This window comes from Tinamus guttatus, unplaced genomic scaffold (assembly GCF_059628265.1).
Source record: "Tinamus guttatus ecotype Peru unplaced genomic scaffold, ASM5962826v1 Tinamus_guttatus_pri_ptg000355l, whole genome shotgun sequence".
Lineage (NCBI taxonomy): Eukaryota > Metazoa > Chordata > Aves > Tinamiformes > Tinamidae > Tinamus > Tinamus guttatus.
Window position 1 is genome coordinate 876,844 of NW_028288889.1, and position 23,089 is coordinate 899,932.

Sequence of the window (23,089 nt, forward strand, 5' to 3'; positions counted from 1 at the left end):
TGGCCGGCAACAGGACAAGTGGTAATGGGTACAGATTGAAACACAGGAAGTTCCATCTCCATGTGAGGAAGCGCTTCTTTACTGTGAGGGTGACAGAGCCCTGGCACAGGCTGCCCAGAGAGGTTGTGGAGTCTCCTTCTCTGGAGATCTTCGAAACCTGCCTGGATGCCACCCTTTGCCACGTGCTCTAGGTGTCCCTGCTGGAGCCGGGAGATTGGACCAGATGATCTCTAGAGGTCCCTTCCAACCTCAACCGTTCTGTGTTATAAGGACAATGATATACTGTTGAACTATAGAATCTAAATTGATTAATGTTTAGCATTCATTTTTTTATTTTTCCATTCCACCAGACGTCTGCGTTACTTAACTGATTTATGCATATGCAATTTTCCTGCAGGATCTTTTACATATTTACAATCGCTTCTTGTTGGCGGAAGATAAAGCTCCATATTCTATGTTTAGAATTGTCTTGGTACAAGCCTTATTGAAGGTGGTGTGATGCTACTTTTAAAGAAGACTATTTCCGAAAAATCGGCGATCTACAAAACAGCAAGTCTAATGCTCGTAATAGCATGGGCTGTATCCGGCCCACGGCCGTAGTTTGAGGACCCCTGATCTAGAGCAAGGAATTTGAAAGCACTCCTGCTTTTCCTATTCAAAAGGACTTACAGTATGTTTTTCTTCTTGCACTGACTTGTTTGTTTGTTCTGGGCATGGTTGTCTACTGCTACTCTCTACTACTTTAATTGCTTTTTCTCAGTACTTTTCCTAAAGTAACTTGGACAGTGGTAAAATGTTTAGTGGTTGCTGCCTCAGTTGCTTTTTTGTTCCTTTGAAGTTGCTTGTTGATTTTCAAGGCGAGGAATGGGCCACAGAAAGGCCAGCTTTGTGTAAGCTTTGCAAGTACTGAGCACTGTGCTGCATGGGGAGAACTTGTTGCTGGAAGCAGACTGCCTAGAGAAGCAATGGATATTTGAATTTTGTATTCTTTTTCTAGTGAGCAGGTAGGTCAATTTCAAAAAGTGTTCATACCTGTTAAGTGATGGACAGGGTAAACTCAAACCCAACAAAGCTTTTATTTTATTTTTTCCCCTCTCCCGACTATCTAGTAAGATGAAGCTTCATTATTGGGAGTAAATATACTAAGCCAAGAGCTGTTACAGCTAAGGATGAAAAAATTTGATAACAAAAGGTAACTCTAGTGCAGCTTGGACAAATTCAGAGCATGGCAATCTGGGAGAAACACTGAGAAGCATCAAATCCTCAGTCTTTCTCTACACATTCCAGTTTTTGCTATTCTATGGCCAAGATGGAGCAGAGAAGAGAATCTCTGAGGTACACTGGACATTGTTTTTTACATGAAAGATGTTCAGCGCTATATGCTGCCTTTGGTAAAGTTAACTGATTACTGAAACTGAATTAAAGAGGGGGTAGAATATGCAATTACAGGTTTATAAAGGGACTGAATAAGCCTTTGTTTGAGTTCTAGAATAAGTGGGTGGGCAAATACATGAGTCTGGGGAGTAAAATATACTAAACTTGAGAGTCAGTTCTCTCTAGCTGCTCATTGTAGACTCTTTCAGTGAGCAATATAGACAAATGAGTTTTCTAGTTCACATCTGTGAAAAACTTTTCCAAATTTCTTTAAAAGTTCACCTTTCTAGTGGATTGAATGAGCATCATCCACTTTAATTTTCTTCTGCCTTTTTTTTTCTTTTATGTTGTTGCAACAGAGCTTTTTGAAAAGGACTTTTTTTCATTTTAAAAGAAGGTTTTTTTATGAAAATTAATACAAAATCTTAGTATTAGGTAAGACAGACATCTGCAGTTTGAGCAGAAAAGAGCTGATATATTTTCGTATTGACTATTTCTCTGTTGCATTCCATCAGAAGACCATAAGGTACATGACATGTTATTAGCTTGAACTGTAGTGAGGAAGGATGTACTCCTTATCCCTGCACAAAATCTTCACTTATTTAAATTGCAGCAAAAAGCCCTGCATGTAGATGGACAAAAAATGGTAAGAGGGAAGAAAGCATGAGGGGGAGATGTCTCAGAGAGTACAGTCCTTCAAGACAAAACTGAGGAACAGCAAACAATAGAGAGCATTACATAATAAAGGATTTAAACAGCAGGTTAAACTCTGTATATCTGACTTATTTATGAAATAATTAAGCATGCATTTCTCTGCTTTTTTCATTCGTCTTATGTTGCAGGTGCTTCTTGTGGTTAACTGGCCCTGTGAAAGGGAACACTTTATGTTAATAAAATCTGTTTATGCCACTTATTTGCCCCCTCCATGTAACCTGAAATTAATCTAGTAAGTGAAGTTCTGAAGACAAGATCTTAAGTTGCCAATATTACATGTCACATTTGCAAGTGATACCAAGCATAGTGCCTGACAGCAGAGAATTTAACTCATTATTCAACCCACTTGCTGTGCACAGTGTCTCTGAAGTAGTTAGTACTGTACATACACAGTGACTAGCAATGAAATATCAATCACTAAATATATGAAGTGGTGAAAGGCCTCAAGGGAGAAGGGTATTGCTGCAGAGGGTGAGGTTGTGAAGGCACAGAGAATTGTCCCATTTATGCTTTTTTATTTTTTTAAAGATCACAACTATATCTCCTGCATTTTTGTCTTAATATTCTTAATTTTATGAAACAAATGTTTGGAGGAACATCCTTTATGTTTTCAGAAACAGGTGTACTGTAATCTGTATACATTTTTGTGAATCCTGAAATGGAGCTGATGTTTTAAAAATACTAAAATTTTGTGTCCTTGGGAGTTCATAGCTTACCTGCAAAGATTTAGTTCTCTTAATTAAATTTTTAACTTTTCATGTAATACATGTCTGCAGTAGGTATTCCTATTCCTAGACCTGTCCTGGATTTTGGCAATGGTATTCTTCAGAAAATGAAAAGGCCCTTTTTTTTTTCCTTTCTTTTTTTCCTCCTTCGCCGAGAGACTTATTTATTTATTACTCAAAGCAGAGGGGGAGGCTCCTCTCGCCTCCCCCGGGTGGCTGGGCGGGCGGGGCCGGGCGGCACGTGATCGGCGGGGTCGTCTTGGCCGCGGCGAAGCCCGTGGGCGTTGGCGGTGGGAGGCAGGCAGGCAGGCAGGCGTAGCCAGTCCTGGTTATGGGGTCAGTGTGGCGTGGTCAGGGCGCCTGATGGGCGATGAGAAGCGGACGGCAGTGCGGGGGCGGTGGCAGCAAAGGCGGGCGCCTGCCCGCGGCGCTCCGCTGCGCCGTTAACAGGGAGGCGGCAACGCTGGAAGGGGGGCTTTTGTGGCTAAAACTGGGCTTTTTATTAACAATTAATGGGGCGCGCTGATCTATAAAAGGGAAGAATAGGGTGTCTAGGGCGACAGCATCGCGTAACAAAGATGGGAGTCGGAGGCGGTCGCGGGGGCGCAAAGTGGAGGTGGCGGCAGGTAGTATGGGGTTGCATGGGCCGCGGCGAAGCCTCCGCGCTGCGGCAGCGCGTCACCACACCAGCGGAGGAAGCGCTGCCGCGGAGCCTGGGTCGGAAGTGCCGCCTGCCTGAGGATCCCCTCGGCTCTGTAAAAATTAATTTAAAATCACAAAGAGCTGACGGGTTTTGTGGTTTAACCTGAATGCTCGGGGAAATCTTAATCAATTATGTATGAAGTAGTGGGTCCTTCCTTTCTCTTTGTCAGATACGCAGCTTTTTTTCTAGTAATTATGTCATTGCCGGCAAAATGCTCTGCTTCTGTCGGGGCATAAGATAGGGTTTCTCCCCCCCCCCCCCCCCCTTGTTGGATGGTTAATAGAAAATAATAAGATGCAACTTCATGTTCAGATAAGGTTTTCCTAAAATGTTTAATGTTTGTATTGTCTGTTATATTTATAGGGTTGAGGGTAGCCCAGGATGGCTGCAGCTTCATATGATCAGTTGCTAAAGGAAGTTGAGGCATTAAAGATGGAAAACTCCAACCTTCGACAAGAGCTTGAGGACAACTCAAATCACCTAACAAAACTGGAAACTGAGGCATCTAACATGAAGGTATTATGAGCTAAATTTTCTGTAAATTTCTGTAATGCCTTTTCTGTTATTGCCTTTTATTTTTGATTGTGTGCAAGTGTTTTAATGGACTGGTAGTTGCTTAGCAAGTTCTGTGTGCTTCTAGATACAAAAATTATTTTCCAGAATGCCTAAGGAAAATATTAATTAAATCTACCTAGTAATGCTTTTTTTTTTTAATTATCATTTGTAAATTAAAACAATGCTTCAAATGTTTTTTTAGAAACACCTTTCTGTTTTCTTATCTTCTCTTTTGATGTGTCCCGATGAGCCCTATGATTTTACCACTGCTGTACTTCCCAGCAGAAAGTCCAGTCTGCTGATATAGTTTATGACAAAGCTAGTATTGATCAGTTTTTTAAAACATGGGAGAGACTGGAGATTTTCAAAATGTTTTAATATAAGTTTTTTCATTTTTCCATTTTTAATATAATAGCTATTTCATATTAATATCCTTCCCTATGTAAAATCTTGATGAGAATAAGTACGAGTAATTTTTTGGACTAGATGACCTCTAGAGGTCCCTTCCAACTTTAAGCATTCTATGAATTTAAGTATTCAAGAAATAGCAAAGCAATAATTTCTGTCTTCCTTGATTTTTCACAGCCATTTCGTCTCTGCCTGAATTTTACACCGAGTAAGGTGTGTTGTTTGGTATAAGAAAGCCATCTTTATTGTATATAATGGTCTGTGTATAAAAATGTATTGTACATAATGCCCTCTGCTTCATCTTTATATAGTAGAGATGAAGTTATATTCTATCTTCCAACTTATTTCATTGCCTGTATCTTCTGTCAATGTGTAGCAATAATAAAACAGAAGGAATCTCACCAGAATGGATTTTAATTTCTTCTTTTTTTTTTTTTTTTTTTTGAGAAGCTTTCTAATGTGCCCCATAGAGAATAAAATTATGCAAGTGTAAGCTGTATTTTCTGCCCAGTACAGGGAAGTATATATGTAACTTTTGCATCTGATCATTTCTTTTCCCCATAAGAGTTAAGGTCAAGTTCAAATTTTGCTCTCATGGTTGGAATAACTCTATTAGAAGAGAAGTCTTGACCACTGTATTTCTATGGTGTTATTTCTTACTGTGTAAGCTAAACCTTAGTGATTATTTTGTTTAGTGTAGTTTTCAAGAGGATGTGTTGAAGTACCTTATCACTATTGCTGTTTGAACAATTTAAAACTATAATACTTTGGGAGGGTACTCCTGGAGAATATTTTTCTTTTCTGTCAGATACAAAATACTTTCTTATATTCTTCGTGATTCAATGTTAGACAAAAACAGTTGAGATGAAGAACTTTTGGTAGCCTTGGTGTTAAATAACAGCAAAAATATTTAAATTAATGAAGCCAGGTTGAATAAAATCTGTTATGGATTTTGTGCAGCTATATAAATTCCTACTAAAAATTTAGGAAAGCCAAGCTTTGCCAAAAGAAAAAAAGGTAAGCCAGCTTTTTTTTTTTTTTTTTTTTTTTCCTTCCCTCCAGCATCAGAACACAGTTTGAGGAAGAAAATATATTCAAAATCGTGACTAATATATCAATTGTTAAAAAGATGACAGGTTTTCTGAAGGCTTTCTAACCTGGAGAAGGGAAGGCTTGGAGTGATCCTTCAATGTTTATAAATAACTGAATGGAGGGCATAAAGCAGATAGGGCCAGGCTCTTGAGTGCTGCCTGGTGACAAGGCAAAAGACAACAGGCACAAACCAAAAAGTAAGAAAACCCTTCTTCACTGTGAGGGTGGTTGAACACAGGCAGAGGCTACCCAGGGAGGTTGTGGAGTCTGCATCCTTGGGAGATATTCAAAACACAGTTGGACACAATCCTGGGCAACCTGTTCTAGCTCAGCCTGCTTGAGCAGGGGGTTGAACTAAGCACTTTGTCCAGTACAGATCAGAGTGATTTATTTTTTTGACATTGATTGTGTGTGTGTGTGTGTGTGTGTGTTTTTTTTTTTTTTTTTTTTTTCCTGCTAATCAGAAAGTAAGGTATTAAGTATTGTGGTACTTTACTTTTACATAGAAAAAAATTACTAAGATAGTTTGAGAAATTTCATTTTGATTTCAAACATGTTGGTGCAAGATTAAGCACAGACGATTTAATGTGGTTGCCAAAAAAAAAAAAAAAAAAAAAAAAAGGGCCAATAGAATATAACATCCCAGATGTATTGTGATGCTGTGTGTACTTTCTGTGCTTGATTGATCAATACTTAAGTTAGCTGAATTAAAGGTAAGATGTGTGCTAAAGTTGATATCATGGCACCTGACTTTGATCTGGTTTCTGTCATGTTGAAATGAGAATATGATAAAGCTTATTTCTGATTAGATTTGAGTCTGATTTTTATCATATACTTATTTTTTGTGTAGCTTTAATTTCCTGTCATATAATTTTATGACTACTTAAAGGGATGAACATTCAAATCCTAACAGGAATAATAGGCTGAATAGACTGACTAGCAAGTTAGCAACTTAACAAAATGATTATGATACTTTGGTTGTTTTATTAAAAAGAGAAAAAGAGAATCTTTAAAAGGTAATACTTCTAGCTTTGAATATTTTAGCATAAGTTTGTTTATAAAACAAAATATTGATCTTCAGAATGGTTCAGGAGTAAACTAACTTGCAGTTTTTAGATATTGTCTTATGCTTTTTGGTTGTGAACTTTGTTTACTGTATATAGAAGTAGGATTTTGTGGTCTCTAGGGCTTAAGATGTTTTAAAAAAAAAAAAAAAAAAAAAAAAAAAAAAAAAAAAGCTGACCTGTTACACCAGGTTTCCCAGTGGCAGAATTGCATCCTTCAGCCTCACCTCCATCCCTGGAAAAGTGATGGAACGGCTCATACTGGCCGTTGTCTCTAGGCACATGGAGAACAAGAAGGTGCTCAAGAGTAGTCAGCATGGATTCACCAAGGGGAAATCTTGCTCGACTAACCTGATAGCCTTCTATGATGGAATGACCGGCTGGATAGATGAGGGGAGAGCGGTGGATGTCGTCTATCTCGACTTCACCAAGGCTTTTGACACCGTCCCCACCAACATCCTCCTGGGCAAGCTCCGGAAGTGTGGGATAGATGAGTGGACAGTGAGGTGGATTAGGAACTGGCTGGATGGCAGAGCTCAGAGGGTGTTGATCAGCGGTGCAGAGTCTAGCTGGAGGCCTGCAGCTAGTGGGGTCCCTCAGGGGTCAGTCCTTGGTACAGTCCTGTTCAATTTAGTCATCAATGACCTGGATGGAGGCACAGAGTGCTCCCTCAGCAAGTTTGCTGATGATACCAAACTGGGAGGAGTAGCTGATACCCCAGAGGGCCGCGCTGCCATCCAGAGGGACCTGGACAGACTGGACAACTGGGTGGTGAAAAACCTCATGCAATTCAACAAGGCCAAGTACAAGGTCCTGCACCTGGGGAGGAATAACCCCAGACAGCAGGACAGGCTGGGGACTGACCTTCTGGAGAGCAGCTCTGCAGAGAAAGACCCGGGTGTCATGGTGGACGACAATTTGACCATGAAGCAGCAGTGTGCCCTTGTGGCCAAGAAGGCCAATGGGATCCTGGGGTGCATTAAGAAGAGTGTCTCCAGCAGGTCGAGGGAGGTGATCCTGCCCCCCCTCTACTCAGCCCTGGTGAGGCCGCATCTGGAGTACTGTGTCCAGTTCTGGGCTCCACAGTACAAGAGGGATGTGGAGCTGCTGGAGAGAGTCCAGCGCAGGGCTACAAGGATGATCAGGGGCCTGGAACATCTGCCCTATGAGGAGAGGCTGAGGGAGCTGGGCCTGTTCAGCCTGGAGAAGAGAAGGCTGAGAGGGATCTAATCAGTGTATATAAGCACCTCAAGGGAGGGAGTGCAGAGGATGGTGCTGGCCTCTTTTCAGTGGTGGCCACCGACAGAACTAGAGGAAATGGCCGGAAACTGAAGCACCAGTTCCACAGGAACTTAAGGAAAAATTTCTTAACAGTGAGGGTGACAGAGCACTGGACCAGGCTGCCCAGAGAGGTTATGGAGTCTCCTTCTCTGGAGATCTTCAAAACCCGCTTGGATGCAGTCCTGTGCCACGTGCTCTAGGTGACCCTGCGTATGCAGGGGGGTTGGACTAGATGACCTCTAGAGGTCCCTTCCAACCTTAAGCATTCTATGATCCTTTTTAGAAGTTTAACTTTATAGGCGCGTAAGTTCTTGGGTATTATTGATACTCTTTACTCCTCTTGTCCAAACTTTAAAGCTTATTAAGTGACTTTTGTCTCCCTTTCAGAACTTGTGACCTCTTTTATAAAATGTTTCCTTGATCATGTAGGCAGGTGAGATATATATATATATATATATTTCTGATCAGCAGTGTTTAATGATTCCCATTGTAATGTGCAGATGACAGGAGATATTTTCATATCTAGTACAATACTTCTTCATTCCATATATCATGGTAAAACACAGCATCTAGTAAGCCATGTGCTTGCAAAGTAAAATTTGAAGCCTAACATTTTCACAAAGATTCCCACAGTACATGACAAAATTCATATGCTATATTTTTTATATATGTATATCTATATAAATTCAGTAATCTAAAACAGTTTTTACATCAGGGTACCAGAAGCTTGAACAGTTTGCTCAGGATGCTTACTGTGTCAGATAACAAGGGTTTCCCATCTGTTTCCAGAAGGGGAGACTACTTCTGGCTTTGTCTTGCCTTTGCACTTTTTTCTTCTTATGTCTGATGAAAATCATTTTGGCTGACATAACAGCAAGGCATACAGAAATAAAAAACTTGAAGAATGCTGTTAAGTTGAAGGGATAAAACAGCTAGACTGAAAAGTCAGAAGTAAATGGTATATACTCAAGAGTTCTAAATGAATTTAAATATAAAATGGCTGAACTGCTAACTAATATATGACCTGTTCCATCCTCTCCTTTTAAGTGATTGCAAAGATCTATGATTTCTTTTGTCTTTAAGAATGAGCAGATTACAGCCTATCTAAGAGGATAATTCATTTGCTAGAGTAATCATGAGATCTGGAGAGTGAAAAATGTAGTCATTCAAATTATTTCCTTTCTGTCAATGGTCTCATCACTTTGTCAGCCAGTCGTTTGTTGTTTGATCATGAATCATGAAGTTCCCTCTATGATAGATGACCTCCTTGCAGCAAATGAAGTAAATATGACTTCTTGGCCAATGCATCTTTTCTATGTAATCTCTGCTTTGACAACCTTATTGCTTAAGAGACAACCTCTAACTGTTAGTTAGGTTTTCCCATAGCCCTTGAGCTTCCTCCTCAACAAGTTTTCGCTTGCTTCCATACATATCTATTTATCTTTGTTATCTGCTAAACATCCAGTCTTCAAAAAGAGCAAGAGGGAGGACCTGGAAAACTACAGGCTGGTGAGCCTCACCTCCGTCCCTGGAAAGGTGATGGAGCAGCTCATCTTGGAGACCATCTCTAGGCATGTCAAGGAAAAGGTGATCAGGAGTAGTCAGCACGGATTCACCAAGGGGAAGTCATGTTTGACCAACCTGATAGCGTTCCACGATGGGATGACTGAGTGGCCCCCTCCCTCTAGGGCTGGTGGCCCTGAAACCAAGCTGAAGAAGGGAAGCTGGTGTCTGCCAGAGTACTACTCAAATATTCTTCATCTATCGCAGGGGTCCTCAAACTTTTTAAACAGGGGGCCGGGTCACTGTCGGGGGCCGGACTATAGTTTGGAAAAAAATGAATGAATTCCTATGCACACTGCACATATTTTATTTGTAGTAGTGCACAAAAAACAGGAAAAAGAATGCAATATTTAAAATGAAGAACAGTTGTAATCAACAAAAACAAATAATATTTCAATGTGAACTATGGGCCTGCTTTTGGCTAATGAGATGGTCAATGTTAGGTTCCATATTTGTCACTGCTAGTCGTAGCAAGTGATGCAAGTGTTCATCAGTTAGTCTGGATCTGATTGGAGATTTCAGATGTTTCATTCAGGAAAAAGTCTACTCACAGACATAGGTGCTGCCAAAGATGGTTGCAATTTTGAGTGCATGGTTCCTGAGATTATGATATGTCTCTGAGGGGAGAGATGCATAGAAATTAGTAAGGCTGCTTGATTCGAATGCATCTTTCAGCGAGTCACAAGTCTGTAGTTCGGCCAATTCCATTTGGTAAATCGGATCAACAGTTTCAATGTCAACAGAAAATGGGTTCCGGAAAAGCTGTATGTCCTGTTCATGGAGACGAAGCTCTTTAAATCTATTTTGAAACTCCTTTTGCAACATTTCTAGTACATCCATACATGTTTTGTTTGGGAATGCAAGTGCTGGTTTTTCTGCAGACAGGTTTTGAGTTGTGGGGAGATGGCAGAAGTTTTCCTCCTTTACTTGGTTAATGAGAGGGTCTAATTTGACTTGAAATGCTTTCACGTGTGAATACATATCACAGATGAGCTTCCCCTTTCCTTGAAGTTGGACATTGAAATTGTTGAGTAGCTCTGTTACATCTGTCAGAAACGCAAGGTGCCATTTCCATTCTGCATCTTTGAGCTCTGGTACTTTGTTTTTAGAAAGCATAAAATCATAAACCTGTGGAAGTAAGTCATAAAATCGTTTCAAAACTCTCCCTCGACTCAGCCAACGGACTTCTGTGTGGTACAGAATATCTTCATAGGCAACATTTAGCTCAGACAGAAATTCCTGAAACTGTCTGTGGTTTAGTGCATGAGCTCTAATGAAGTTAACACAAGAAGCTACAATTTTCACGACAGAGTCCAGCTTCAGTGATTTACAACACAGTGCTTGTTGGTGGATGATGCAGTGTATGGCTATTGGATGTGAATGGTTGCGTTTGTCCATCTCTTTGTTAATGCGTGCAACCACTCCTTTCATGGACCCCACCATGCTAGGAGCACCATCAGTTGTCACACTGAATAGTTTACCCCAGTCCAGCTCCAAATCATTCACAGTTTGGCAAACTTTCTCATAGATATCCTCTCCTGTAGTTGTTCCTTTGATGCTTTTCAGTGCAGCAAGCTCCTCTGTGACTTCGAAAGAATCATTTGTCCCACGAATGAAAATTAGCAGTTGTGCAGAATCACAAACATCACTGCTTTCATCGAGTGCCAATGAGAAATAGCAAGGTTTTTTTGAGGAGTTTTGCAACTGCAGATTCAAATTTTCCCCCATTTCTTCAATCCTTCGTGTAATTGTAGGTCCTGAAAAACTCACTGTGCTAAATAAATCCGCCTTCTCTGGACACATCTCTTTGGCAACAGAAAGAAGGCATTCTTTAACAAATTCTCCCTCTATGAATGCTCTGCAAGTGCGTGCTATGAGCTTGGCAACTCGATAGCTTGCTCGAAGTGATGATATATTGAGCTGCTTTTGCTTCACACAAGTATTTTGCTGAGTTGTCAATCCATGTTTCAGTCTTACTATTTTATCTTTTCTCGCTTGTCCGACCAAAGCATCATATTTATCTTTATGTTGAGTTTCGTAGTATCGACGCAAATTGTATTCCTTGAACACTGACACTGAATTCTGGCATATCGGACAAACAGCTCTTTCTTTGTACTCCGTGAAAAAATAATCAGAAATCCACTTTTCTTGGAATACCCTGCACTCGGAGTCAATTTTTCTTTTTTTTGACATGATGGTGCGCGCGCTTCCCACTGGTGCTGGCTTGCTTGTCCTGCCTGGGAGCTGGAGGGAGGGAGGGAGAGACGGGGGAGCCGCCCACCTCGCTGATGCCGCCGCCCCCCTCCTCAGCCCGGCCGCGCAGTCCGGAAAGGGCGGCCAGAAGGGACTGAAGGAGCTTTGCCGCGCCGGGGCTCTGGCGATTCGCCCGCGTTGGCTGGAGCTCGCAGTCCAGAGGCTGCCGACTGAGCTTGCCCGGCAGAGGAGATGCCCGCGCCTCTCGCCTGCCGCGCATCGCAGAGGAGGAGGAGGAGGAGGACGGGGCGGCGGCGGCGCGGTTTGTAGCGGAGAGGCGCCCCCTGGAGGGGGGAGCAGGTCGAGGACGAGGCGCTGGTTTCAGCCCAGTCCCGGCGGGTGCTTGGGGGCTGCGGAGGCCGGCGCGCGGATTAAGTGGCAGGAAGTCATCTGCGGCTGCTTGGTTCCCCCCCCAACCCCCGGCGGGGGGTTGAGGACCCTGGGGGGATCTAGCAGATCTATCACAAAGCTCTGTCTGTCTAAAATGCCTAGTATATTAGTTTTTGTGATGATGGAGAACACTTTTGCAAAAAGTTTCAGGAAAATACTTTTGGTCTGAGAATTAAAAGGGGGTGGTAGTGTAATTTTGCGTAAGGTTGCACTAGGATACCTTTGGTATGTTAAAAAGGATTTGTTTTGGGAAACCAGAGCTGCTAGCTTGTATAAAAGACCAGAGTATTTGAGCAGCGATAAGTGCTGATATGGCAGAGTATCTTGCTTGTGGTTTATAAAGCAGTGACAGCATTGTGATCCTGCTGCAGTGCCAGTGACTGCGCTACTGTAATCCTGCTGACAACTGGCCCATTTTTCCTTATCCCTTTGCTTGGGTCATTTTGTGTGTTTTCTTTGTGGTAGTTCTGCCAGCATGTGTTTGGCTTGACACTTTTTGGCAAGGAATCCTGTTTACCTCAATACAGATGTGAGTGCGTGTGTGTGCGAGAGAAACTTGTTTGCTTGCTATGAGTAGTAGTTGAACGTGCGTTTTTCCCCTTTCATTAGCTTGGGTACCACCAGTTATTTTAACCCTTCTAGCTCGCTTGGCATCTGCTCCTTGCCATGCAAGTAGTGTACTTCTGGAAGCGGTGCCTGCATTGGATCTGCCTTCATCCTGGTATTGTTTCCGTGTACCTTCCAGTCAACTCCAATGAATCAACTTTCTTTTATCTCACTGATTTTTCAATGTGCTATCTTATGTGGCCAAAGTTAAGGGGGCTTTGTACTACTGACTTTTTGGAGTTATTTATGTGGTACAATGTGCTTCACTGACTTGAGAGCTTGTTTTTCTTCTCTTATCTTCCATTTTCAAGGACTTGTTTTGATACATTTTCCATCTGGTGCATAGTGGAGGCTTTGTCTTAATTTCTTTTATACTTCACTGAATTTTGATGTGGCCCAGCTTTAGGGGAGCTTTAATCAGAAACATAAATTACAACAGACAATAAAGGGAAACATAGAAGGGACTAAAAGTGTTTTGAAGACCAGCTCAAGGTGCAGTAGTAAATTAGAAGTTTGTGTAATATTTCCTGTTTTTGAGAAGGCATTTGGGGAAGGGAATCAGTGAGTTGAAATGAAAACTTAAGAAAGTTTTTCTGAAGCTTAACTTGTGTCAAATTTCAATAATAAGGATTTCACAAAGAATGGGACATCCAGATTTGTGGGGTGCTTTTTTGTTTGTTTGCTTTAGTACTAAAAACTTGAGATTGCAACAAGCTAACTATAAAAAGTAGTAATCTATGTAACAGAATTTATTTTTTATTTTCTTTCTTTATAAATGAAAATCTAAAATACCTTTTTTCGTGATATTTTACATGGGTTTGGTCATCAAAACATTCAGGAAATGCCAGTCTTAAGGTAGGGATTGCACATCTGATTGTTACCTGATTTGTACACGCTATGATACAATTCTACATATTTTTCAAAACCACTTTCTGAACTTAGCATGTCTAAATCTGTAAACACAAATTTTCATGTATATAATGATCTTTTGTGAGTCTAGAATCTCTTTTTCAAAGTTACTTTTTGACAGAAATACAGTCTGCATGAAAATATTAAACTTACAGAAAACATAAATTCTGATTTAAAAAAAAATCCATTGTTGATTTACTGTGTTAACTCAAACTCCAAGCTCTTCTGTCAGCTGTCTTTCTTAGCCAGACTATACCTCCTTGAAGGGCTATGGTCTCACTGTGGGTAGGTAGTATGCATCCTGGCAGTTGAATGATTCCAGCACAGAGAGACGTACTGTGTGCCAAAAGTTTAGCTAGAAGGAAAGAATCCAATGAGAATCCCATGAGACAGATCTCACATGATGCTGTAGCATCCTAGGCACACAGGGTTCAAAATCAAATTATAGTCAACTCAGCACACCAAAATATTTTGATTAGATCATAATGGCTTTTTTTTTACTTTCAGTGTAACAGGGTTATGTTTGGTATTCTAAAATAATATATTTTTAAAAAATGCACCACAAGATAATTCACTTTGTGGTTGTGCACAGTAATGAAGTAGCTAGCTGTAGAAATGTCATGTTACAGCCATTTAGTTAACAAGAACATTGTAAAGTATAATAGTAGTACAGGATGTGACACTTTGAAAGTTAGCTTCTCTTCCAAATGATTTGCTATATGGATATTTGCACAGTATATATGCATATACCCATCCTTTAATGGAAACCTTTCTTACCTTTGCATTCATCCTATTCTGCACAACAGGCATGATATAAATGGGCATAACATGATGACTATTTACTTTAACTTCTTTGCATAATAATACTAGCTTTCCATTTTTTTTTCCTGGAGCTTTGGTATTTATTTAACTGCCTGTATGAACAGTTTTACTGTGCATGGTATTAGTTAGCTACTCTAGTTTGAAAGTGAAATGAGCTGAGTATAATCTTGAACATAAAGGCTGTTCATGTGGGGAATTAATTCTTAGGTGCAAGCTAACAGAATACTAGCTACAATCTTTATTGCTGCCTAATAGTTTCACGATGACAATGCCTCTGTTGCAGTGCCTACTTTAAGGCTAAATTTCCAAAAGGTTTTGACTCATAAAATAGCATGAACAGCTAGGGAGTAAAGCTATTGATTCAGCGGTAGCATTCCTTGCCCACATAAATATTTGTGGGATAGGTACTTTTCTAGAGGAATTTTAAAGGCTCAGGTAAAATTGAGCTGGTGATATTTGTAGTTGCTGGTATGACTTCAGACAGTATTCTTTCTGAGCGTAAAATAAGATACTGAAGTTGTTCTGACAGTAAACTTGTACTGAAAACATACCAGTATACAGTAAATGATTACATCAAGTGACAGCTCTTAAATCTGGTGACATAAAATGAATAATTTTCTTATAAAAAGTCATTGTTTAGAAAACTCAATGAAAATGAATACCATAATTTCACATAACAAAGGCTTTTACTCTTTTTATAAGTTTAAAAGTTGAGTGTTTTGTCGCAGCCAGAGATACTATTTATCACTGCTGTTATTTGGATATAGTTATAGGGTTGAGCAACAAGAGCAATTGTCTGACACTTCAGGCAATCAGGAGGGTTTCCATCAAGCTTCATTAAGTCATAGTGTAAGTCACCGAAATGTACAGGAGTAAGGTTCCATAACTCTCAGCTCCTGTGTCATAGCTACCATATATGATAGTATTAATGAACTGTCAAGTTCAGATAACCATGGAGTGTCATGTAAGACCTTGAACTTTAGATTTATGCTCTCCATAAATGCACAGAAAGCAGCGTTCTGTTTTTCCCTCACTATTTTGACATCATATAATGTTGTTAAATTTGAGTGATGGATGTGCTTTTAGTATTTTTTTTGTTGCCCTTTTAAACAAATAGTAATCGAAACAAAACGTGCAAAGCTTTTGGTTGAACTTCCAAAGTCATGTTCAGCTTAGTATGTAATTGTATGTTATATTTTCAGCATATTAGGTTAAAAACATGAGTATAAATGGTGTCATTTAGAAATGTTGTTGATATGATTTATCATAATAGTTTTCAGTCATTCAGTATGCATTATTTTTATCCTGTATGGTGCTAGGCCAAATGTTCAAATGCTATCTGAAATTGTAAGCACTTGTTTACATTTTTGCAGTTAAACCAGATGTTGCAAGTGCAGTGGTAACCAAGATACATGTAACCTAATCCAAAGGGTAACTGAATCTTCGATTTTGTTTACAAACATGAAAAGAATCACATATGTAGCCGACAGGAATGTCTCCACTCAGGACCAACTATAGTTATTAGATAAGAGGGGGGAACAGACACTCATCTTACTAAAAGTTGATTGATAGAATAGGTTTTGTGGCAAATATTTTTAAGTGTAGGTTTATGCTTACCTTTAGAACATCCAGTAAATTTAAAACATCTTGTTTGCTTCCTGTGCCAGCTGGTACTGAACTATATCTGGTACACTGCTGCCAGTGGTTGTAATTCAATACAGCTAATGATTACATATGTTTAAGCTTCATCATGATTTTCATTTGGCATTCTCTGGGCAGCCCTGGTCTGAGTTGCAACAGGGACAGTTTCATTTCCTCCATAAGCATTCCTGGAGACCTCCTCTTGGACAAAGCAAACTAGATTATATTGATATATATAGATATATATTGATATATATATATTATATATATTATTCTTTAAAGGAATAGAGCAAAACTTTTTCAGCCATCTCTATAGATGCTTATGGTTGTGTGCCTGTTGAATCAGTAAGTCAATAAAGAACTTGCTTAGAATAATGCTATAAGCCATTCCTAGTGTATGTATTCAAACTTGCATAACCAAATAGAATATTAATATAGCTTTAGCTGAGGTGGTTTAAGCTTAGTGTAGAATTTTTTCTACATATATCTAATAAGATATCAAAAGAAATGCAAAATTATTGTTTGCAGAAAAGTACTATTTCAAAACACTACAAATCTTGGGGGGGGGGAGGAAATGAGAGAGCTGCTCAAGAAAGGCAGTTGTTGTCAATCGTAGAGTTATAGTAAGTGAATAAATATCACAGTAATTGATAATTTGCCATGCTTTCTCAATGACCTGCAAGTTGGTTATTGCAGACAACTGCTTGGTCCCTCAAATGAAATTCTAAATTCTCGATTTGTCTCATTTTCTACCAGTATCTGGCCCCAGGGCTGCATCTCCCTCTCTTTAACCTCCATCTACTTTGTCAGTTTAGATTTTTTAAAGTTTGTTGTGACTGAGTTTATTAGGCTATAACAGCAACAGGGTAGATTTTCCTGTTAACTGAAAAAATGTGTTCACTGTTGCAAAAAGAAATGAAAAGATGGAAGTTAAAACTTAAAATAATGACTTGAGGCAGAGAAAATTGAGAAATGTGATCCACTATGTTGATGCTAAGCAATTGCAAATATTTGATATTCAGAGATGGACAGCAGTCCTTAGCTACCTGGGCACCATTCAGTCACATAATGAAGCACAGTGATAGTGAAGGATACTCTTAGAAAGTATCCTGAACAGAGAGGTAAGAAAGAGACCTCTGAAAAGGGGTTGGAGTGTAGCCATCAGGACCAGGGAAGTGATCGTTCCCCTTCATTAAGCTGGTGAGGGGGCTGGAGCACAGACCTTATGAGGAGCAGCTGAGGGAGCTGGGGTTATGTAGTCTGGAGAAGAGGAGGCTCAGGGGAGACCTTATTGCTCTCTGCAACTACCTGAAAGGAGATTGTAGTGAGGTGGGGGTCGATCTCTTCTCCAGAGTACTGAAAATAGGACAAGAGGAAACGGCCTCAAGTTGTGCCAAGGGAGGTTCAGGTTAGACATTAGGAAGAAATTCTACATGGAAAGAGTAGTCAAGCATTGGAACAGGCTGCTCAGGGAAGTGATGGATTCACCACCCTTGGCAGTGTTGAAGAAATGTGTAGATGAGGCACTTAGAGACATGGTTTAACAGGCATGGTGTTGAAGGGCTACAGTTGGACTCTTGAAGGTTCCAGCCATTATGATTTTTATGCTTGTTTTTTCTTCTTTGTGTGTGTGTGTTTGTGTGTTTGCTTGTTGGTTCGCTTTTTTTTTTTTTCCCTTCATATTCCTTGCACCAAAGTGCTGTTCTCAGCAGAAGAGGATTCATCAACTGTTTCTAAATTTATCTTAGTTGACAAGTCTTGGGAGAAGACACAAGCCTGAAATACTCTCAATACCACTCCACATATCCACATTGCTGACAGGGCAGATGTTATGTATAGAATTGGATGGGCCATTCAGCTAATGAGGATGCCCTTAACTGTGCTTAAAAGCACAAGCACAGCTGAGATTTTCTTTCTGAGAGTAGTAATTTTATCACACCAGATTTGATCCTAAAGGTTCTGTAAGTATTAACTGGTACTGCAGTAAGAGCAGATCTGTGGTTCAGTTGATGTTGAGGACTGTATGCGTGTCAAGGGGCTTTACTTTAGACTAGTTGTAGCCTGGTCCCATGGAGTAAATGTCCATTAACAGTCTGAGGGTAACAGCTACTAGCTTAGATCTGAAAGGAGTTTAGCTCACACTCTGAGGTCACTCTAGAGTGTGAACCAAAGCACCATTAGTCGGGGTGGTTGGGAGACTGGCTTAAAATTGATCCAAACTAAAACAATGTAGGCATACTCTTGGGATACTCCATGCGTCAGACAACAGGAAGATTCAGGAAATTTGCCTCAACTTCATCTTCAGAGTTTTTTTTTTTTTTTGGTCCTTTTGAACAGAGCAAAATGCATTTAATGTACCTTCTGTACAATTTGCAAGAGTCATTAACATTGGTGGTAAGATATGCTAGCAAAATAGTGATGTGGAGATTTTTAACTTATTTAAAATTCATTAGATCTTAGGCACTAGACAGAAGATGTACAATTCTTGGTGCAGAAGTTGTATATGGAAAGTATGGGTCACCTCTCATCATTCTGAGTTATTTCTGACTCTTGCTTCTAAGAATCTATAGCATAATATAATATATATATATTTTAATTTCCAATAAGGGCTTCTTGCCTTGTGGCCAATCTTTTCAATTTATTTTTGCTATTGATGTATCCATCATTATGATGTGGAAGAGGCTTTTACCAACTTTCACTTAATTTTCTATGTGAATTTAGGCCGCTGAGCATTAGAACCCTAGGGCACAAGCCTCTCTTATTCACAGTAAATAATGACTACTAAATTCTTTTGTGCATTAGAAGTATTTTCCTTCAGCTGTATAATTTGATCATATGTAGTTTTGATAGCATGCAGGGGTAGTTTTTGTTTTGAAACTTCAGCTGCATGGAAGAGTCCTAAATTTTTTCTTCATAGGCATGGTGGTAACAGTAATAAATGGAATGATGTAACTGTCATTTCTGGCTTATAGTGGTGATGAAGCTTTTCAGAAAAAAAAAGCTCTGGAGATTACTCTGGAGATTGTAGAATACTACATTTTTTTTGAACCTCAAAGATATCAAGATACTGTAGTAACTTTTAGTTATGTATCCAAATTTTGTAATTAAGACACACTTCAGGTACACACATTGAGAAATTTGACTCTTAATTTCCCTCTGCTTCCATTTCTCCATCTGTAAATTAGAGAAAAGTGCACATTCATTTTGAGAAGAAATTTAAATAATCTTATAAGTTGTGCTATTGGAGAAGATGAATTATTCAGTATAGACTTTACATTGTCAGTGTTTGAGAAAATAGCGTAGAATTTATTTGATGGAAATTAAAGTTATGGCACTTTATCACTTCTCACATGGAAGATTGTTTACATCGGTGTTACAGTAGCCGTTATGTAAATGTATCGAGAGCAGGATAAGATGTATTTACTTTGTGGCTTCTTGTAAGAATTTCTTAATTATGCTAATTTCTTATAGGAGATGCTGAAACAGCTACAAGGAAGTATTGAAGACGAAGCAATGGCATCTTCTGGACCAATCGATTTACTAGAACGACTTAAAGGTAAGTTTAGAATTATGTTTTAAATGAGTTCATTTGTTTCTTGGTTATAGTTGCTTTGGGATAAAATTTTAAAGCTCAACTGCATCTTTTTTCCATTGCCATCTTTGACAGTTGGGCATAGTTTTTTTTTTAACTAAGTATTTTAAGACACATTTTCTAAAAAGAATATGTTCCTGTTTTGCTTTTGTGCTTTTGCTGCTGTTACTGTAGAGCTTCATATGAAGCATTTATGTACATACAGTTTTACAATTACATATAATTGCATTTAATATAGCTTGCACTTTATTCACTTCTTTGGGAGAAAAAAAATGATTTAATTGTTTAAATTAGTGGTGTATTCATCCATTTTCTAAACTCGTTTACATGCCCGCCTTCTCTCTGTCGCACTCCTGGAACTGTATCTGTCATGCTGAAAATTGCTACTCCCTTCCCTGAAACGTGATAGAATGTGTACTCAGGCCATTACCCCTGTCATGTATCCATTCTCTCTGTCACAGCACCAGAAATACCCTAAAGGATGTCCACATTTAGCCCCCAATGGTGGACACTTATCATTTATATGATGGTGCAACATCTGCAAGATCCCTGAGAAAGAGGCTATTAGGAAGTGGACCCCAAGAAAAACTCACCTGACACTTATGCTACTCTCTGCCTGTTTCCAAGTTCTCTGACAAAGAGGCAAGCAACCTTGTTTGGAGATACTATTCTGGTTGGCAGGACTGTAGTTTGGGCATCTCCTCGTTTAGAGGATTAGTATTCTCTAACTATACTGTCAAGATTGTTTTTGTTCACTTTATGCTCTCCCGTAGATCCCAAAGCAAAATGTTTTAACTGTTTCCATTTTTTTTTTAAATCATAGATTTGTTCATGAAGTGTGACATGAAGATCTTTTGATGATGATCTTTAAGGTTTGTGATGCTGAATTTCACCCCTGAAAAAATTTGTTCTTTATTATCTAGAAATGAACTTGGAAAGTAGTAACTTCCCTGGAGTGAAGTTAAGGCCAAAGGTGTCTGTGCATTTCTATGGGAGTCAGGAAGAGTCTGTGTCAAGATGTTCTGGAGAGTACAGTCCTGTTCCCATGGGATCATTTCCAAGAAGAGGTTTTATGAGTGGAAGCAGAGAAAGCACTGGTTATTTAGAAGAGCTAGAAAGAGAGAGGTAAACATCTTCATTTATTCCTTCAGTGTGCATTGATGACTTTTAATTTTAACATGCAAGTTTACTGAAACATTTAAGATATCACACAATAATAGTTGTGTAATTAGTTGTAGCTTGTCTTTAAGATAGGGCTTGCTTAAGATTTGGTCACTGAAACCTACTTAATGGATGGGATGTCAGGCTGGTGTGTTGCAAAACCATATAAATTGCAACACTATTTTGGTGCAAATGGTCTTTCTTCCTAATGCCTATAGTTTGGTAAGATTGTTGAAACAGAGCTTTCAGTGTATGATATTTCTTATGCAGATGGCACCTTGGTTCTTACTTGGAGTTAAAGTCTTTGTTCATCTTGTTCATATTTTTTCCAATGTTGCATTCTACTGCATGTGATACTAAAATCTTTGAGCATACTTGGGGCTTTCAGTTGTGGTTCAAATAAATTCCAGGCCACTCAGACCAAGAGATATTCATGCATAGCAACTGGAGTCCTTCAAGGTGTTTAATATATCTATTTTATATTATATTTTCCTACTGTTGTGGCTTCTAAGATGATAGTTGTTCGGAAATTTTTCTTAATGATAAAGACAACTTAAGCAGCAAACTGATCTTTGTTTATTATAATTCTGGAATAAAGAAGGAAGGATATTTTAATTTAAGGTGTGTTAACTGATCTGGTTATGAAATGCTACTCAAGCAGTGTTACTATCACAGTTGAGGGAATAAAGATTTGTGCTGCTGAGAAGATGATCTGCAGAAGCATGGCCAGATAGCTAGCTTCATTATTAGTGAAATGATGCATAGTCAAAAATACCTGTTTATTACACTGCTTGAGGGGACATGTAAGAACATTAGGGTATCAACATGGACCCTGGATAGCCCAAAGAATCAGAATTTGGGGGGGGGAATATAGGACAGCACATCTGAAATAAATATAGTTTCTGAAAGGAAAATAACTACTTACTTTTCTGTGCCCTGTGTTTGAATTTGGCATATTTATTAAGTTTGTGTATTTCTAAACATATATTTAACAAGTATTTGCTAGTAGAATTTGTTGTTTGTATTTAAACAGATTTTCAAAGAACTCATGAAACTTAACAGGCCTCAAAAAAATAAAGCAATGATGTGAAAGAAAGCTAACAGTTTTTGAAAACGTGAAACAAGGGAAAGTTTCCACCCAATAATCAAATACATTGGCACAGTATATGCTGATTGTGGGCAAGAATTTTGGGGGAGGAGCAAATCATTTATTAACTGTGTGCAAATTTGGGAAATTCAGTAAGCCTTTTTCGTTAATAAACAAGGAGCTAGAAAAAGTGCCAAAATATGCTTTGTACTGAACATTTAGCTTGTCCAAAAATGATATTCTAAGGGAAAGAAATTAATAAGTGCAGTTAACAGAATGAAGGTAAAATTGTCTGCATATTTCTCATTTGCTCAGCTCCCCTCTAGTTTCAAAGCTCCTCCCAAAAAGGGGTGTATATTTTTGTCACCTGTTTATAACATACTGCCTATTAAATACCCACTGTGTTCCTTTTGGCTCGTTCCAGGTGTATTTGATAACACTTTCAGAAACAAAACTTTTTAAAGTACATTGCAGGTTACTTTTTGTGTCACTTGGCCTTTTGCAATTTAGTGAGTTTACAGAACTGACAAAATGAGATTAATAATTTGCCACTTAGGCTGATGATCTTTAAAACATGTTTAAGAAGATGAATTTTGTATGAAAATTAGTTTTCTGCTTTATTTTCTGTTTCATTCCACTCTCTCAATATTGATTTTTGAGTATTTTCTTTGTCTCATGACTTCTCTCTCCCTACCCTTACCTCCTTTTGGTCAATTGGGCTACTTACTGAAGTCTTTCCAGGATCTGTCAGCAGTATTTGCTTGTATCAGACATTGTACAGTTTGTGTTCAGCCTAAGGAGGAGGATGTTGCAGTGTTCCTGCAATTGCACAAAAAATGTGAACTTACTAAATATGTAACCAGAAACAGCTAATGTATCCTAAAAAATTGTCGTCTCAAACAATAATTATCTGTGTATGTGTGTTTTTTCTGCAGACAACTTTGTTTAATGTTCTGTGTTTTATGCATCATGTTATTGGAAGACATTTGTACCTGTTTTATCTTTGGCATTGAGCAAAAGCTACTGTTTGAAATATCAGTTGTTTTCGGAGAGTAATCTTGAATTTGTACCATTTTAAAGATTTGTCATTTAATGGATTGATAATAGAATTCAAATCATTAATTATAATTGAAATTACATGATGAAAGT

At 38.9% G+C, this 23,089-nt stretch overlaps 1 protein-coding gene across 1 annotated transcript in view; it reads left to right on the forward strand.

Moving 5' to 3' along the window:
* The window catches only part of LOC104580236 (adenomatous polyposis coli protein), a 76,239-nt gene that overhangs the window by 15,121 nt on the left and 38,029 nt on the right, over positions 1-23,089 (forward strand). The window contains exons 2-4 of the mRNA XM_088529896.1: positions 3,880-4,032; positions 19,572-19,656; positions 20,616-20,817. Coding sequence (XP_088386022.1) covers positions 3,898-4,032; positions 19,572-19,656; positions 20,616-20,817 — 422 coding nt within the window. The 5' untranslated portion in view covers positions 3,880-3,897. The remainder of the gene's footprint in view (positions 1-3,879; positions 4,033-19,571; positions 19,657-20,615; positions 20,818-23,089) is intronic.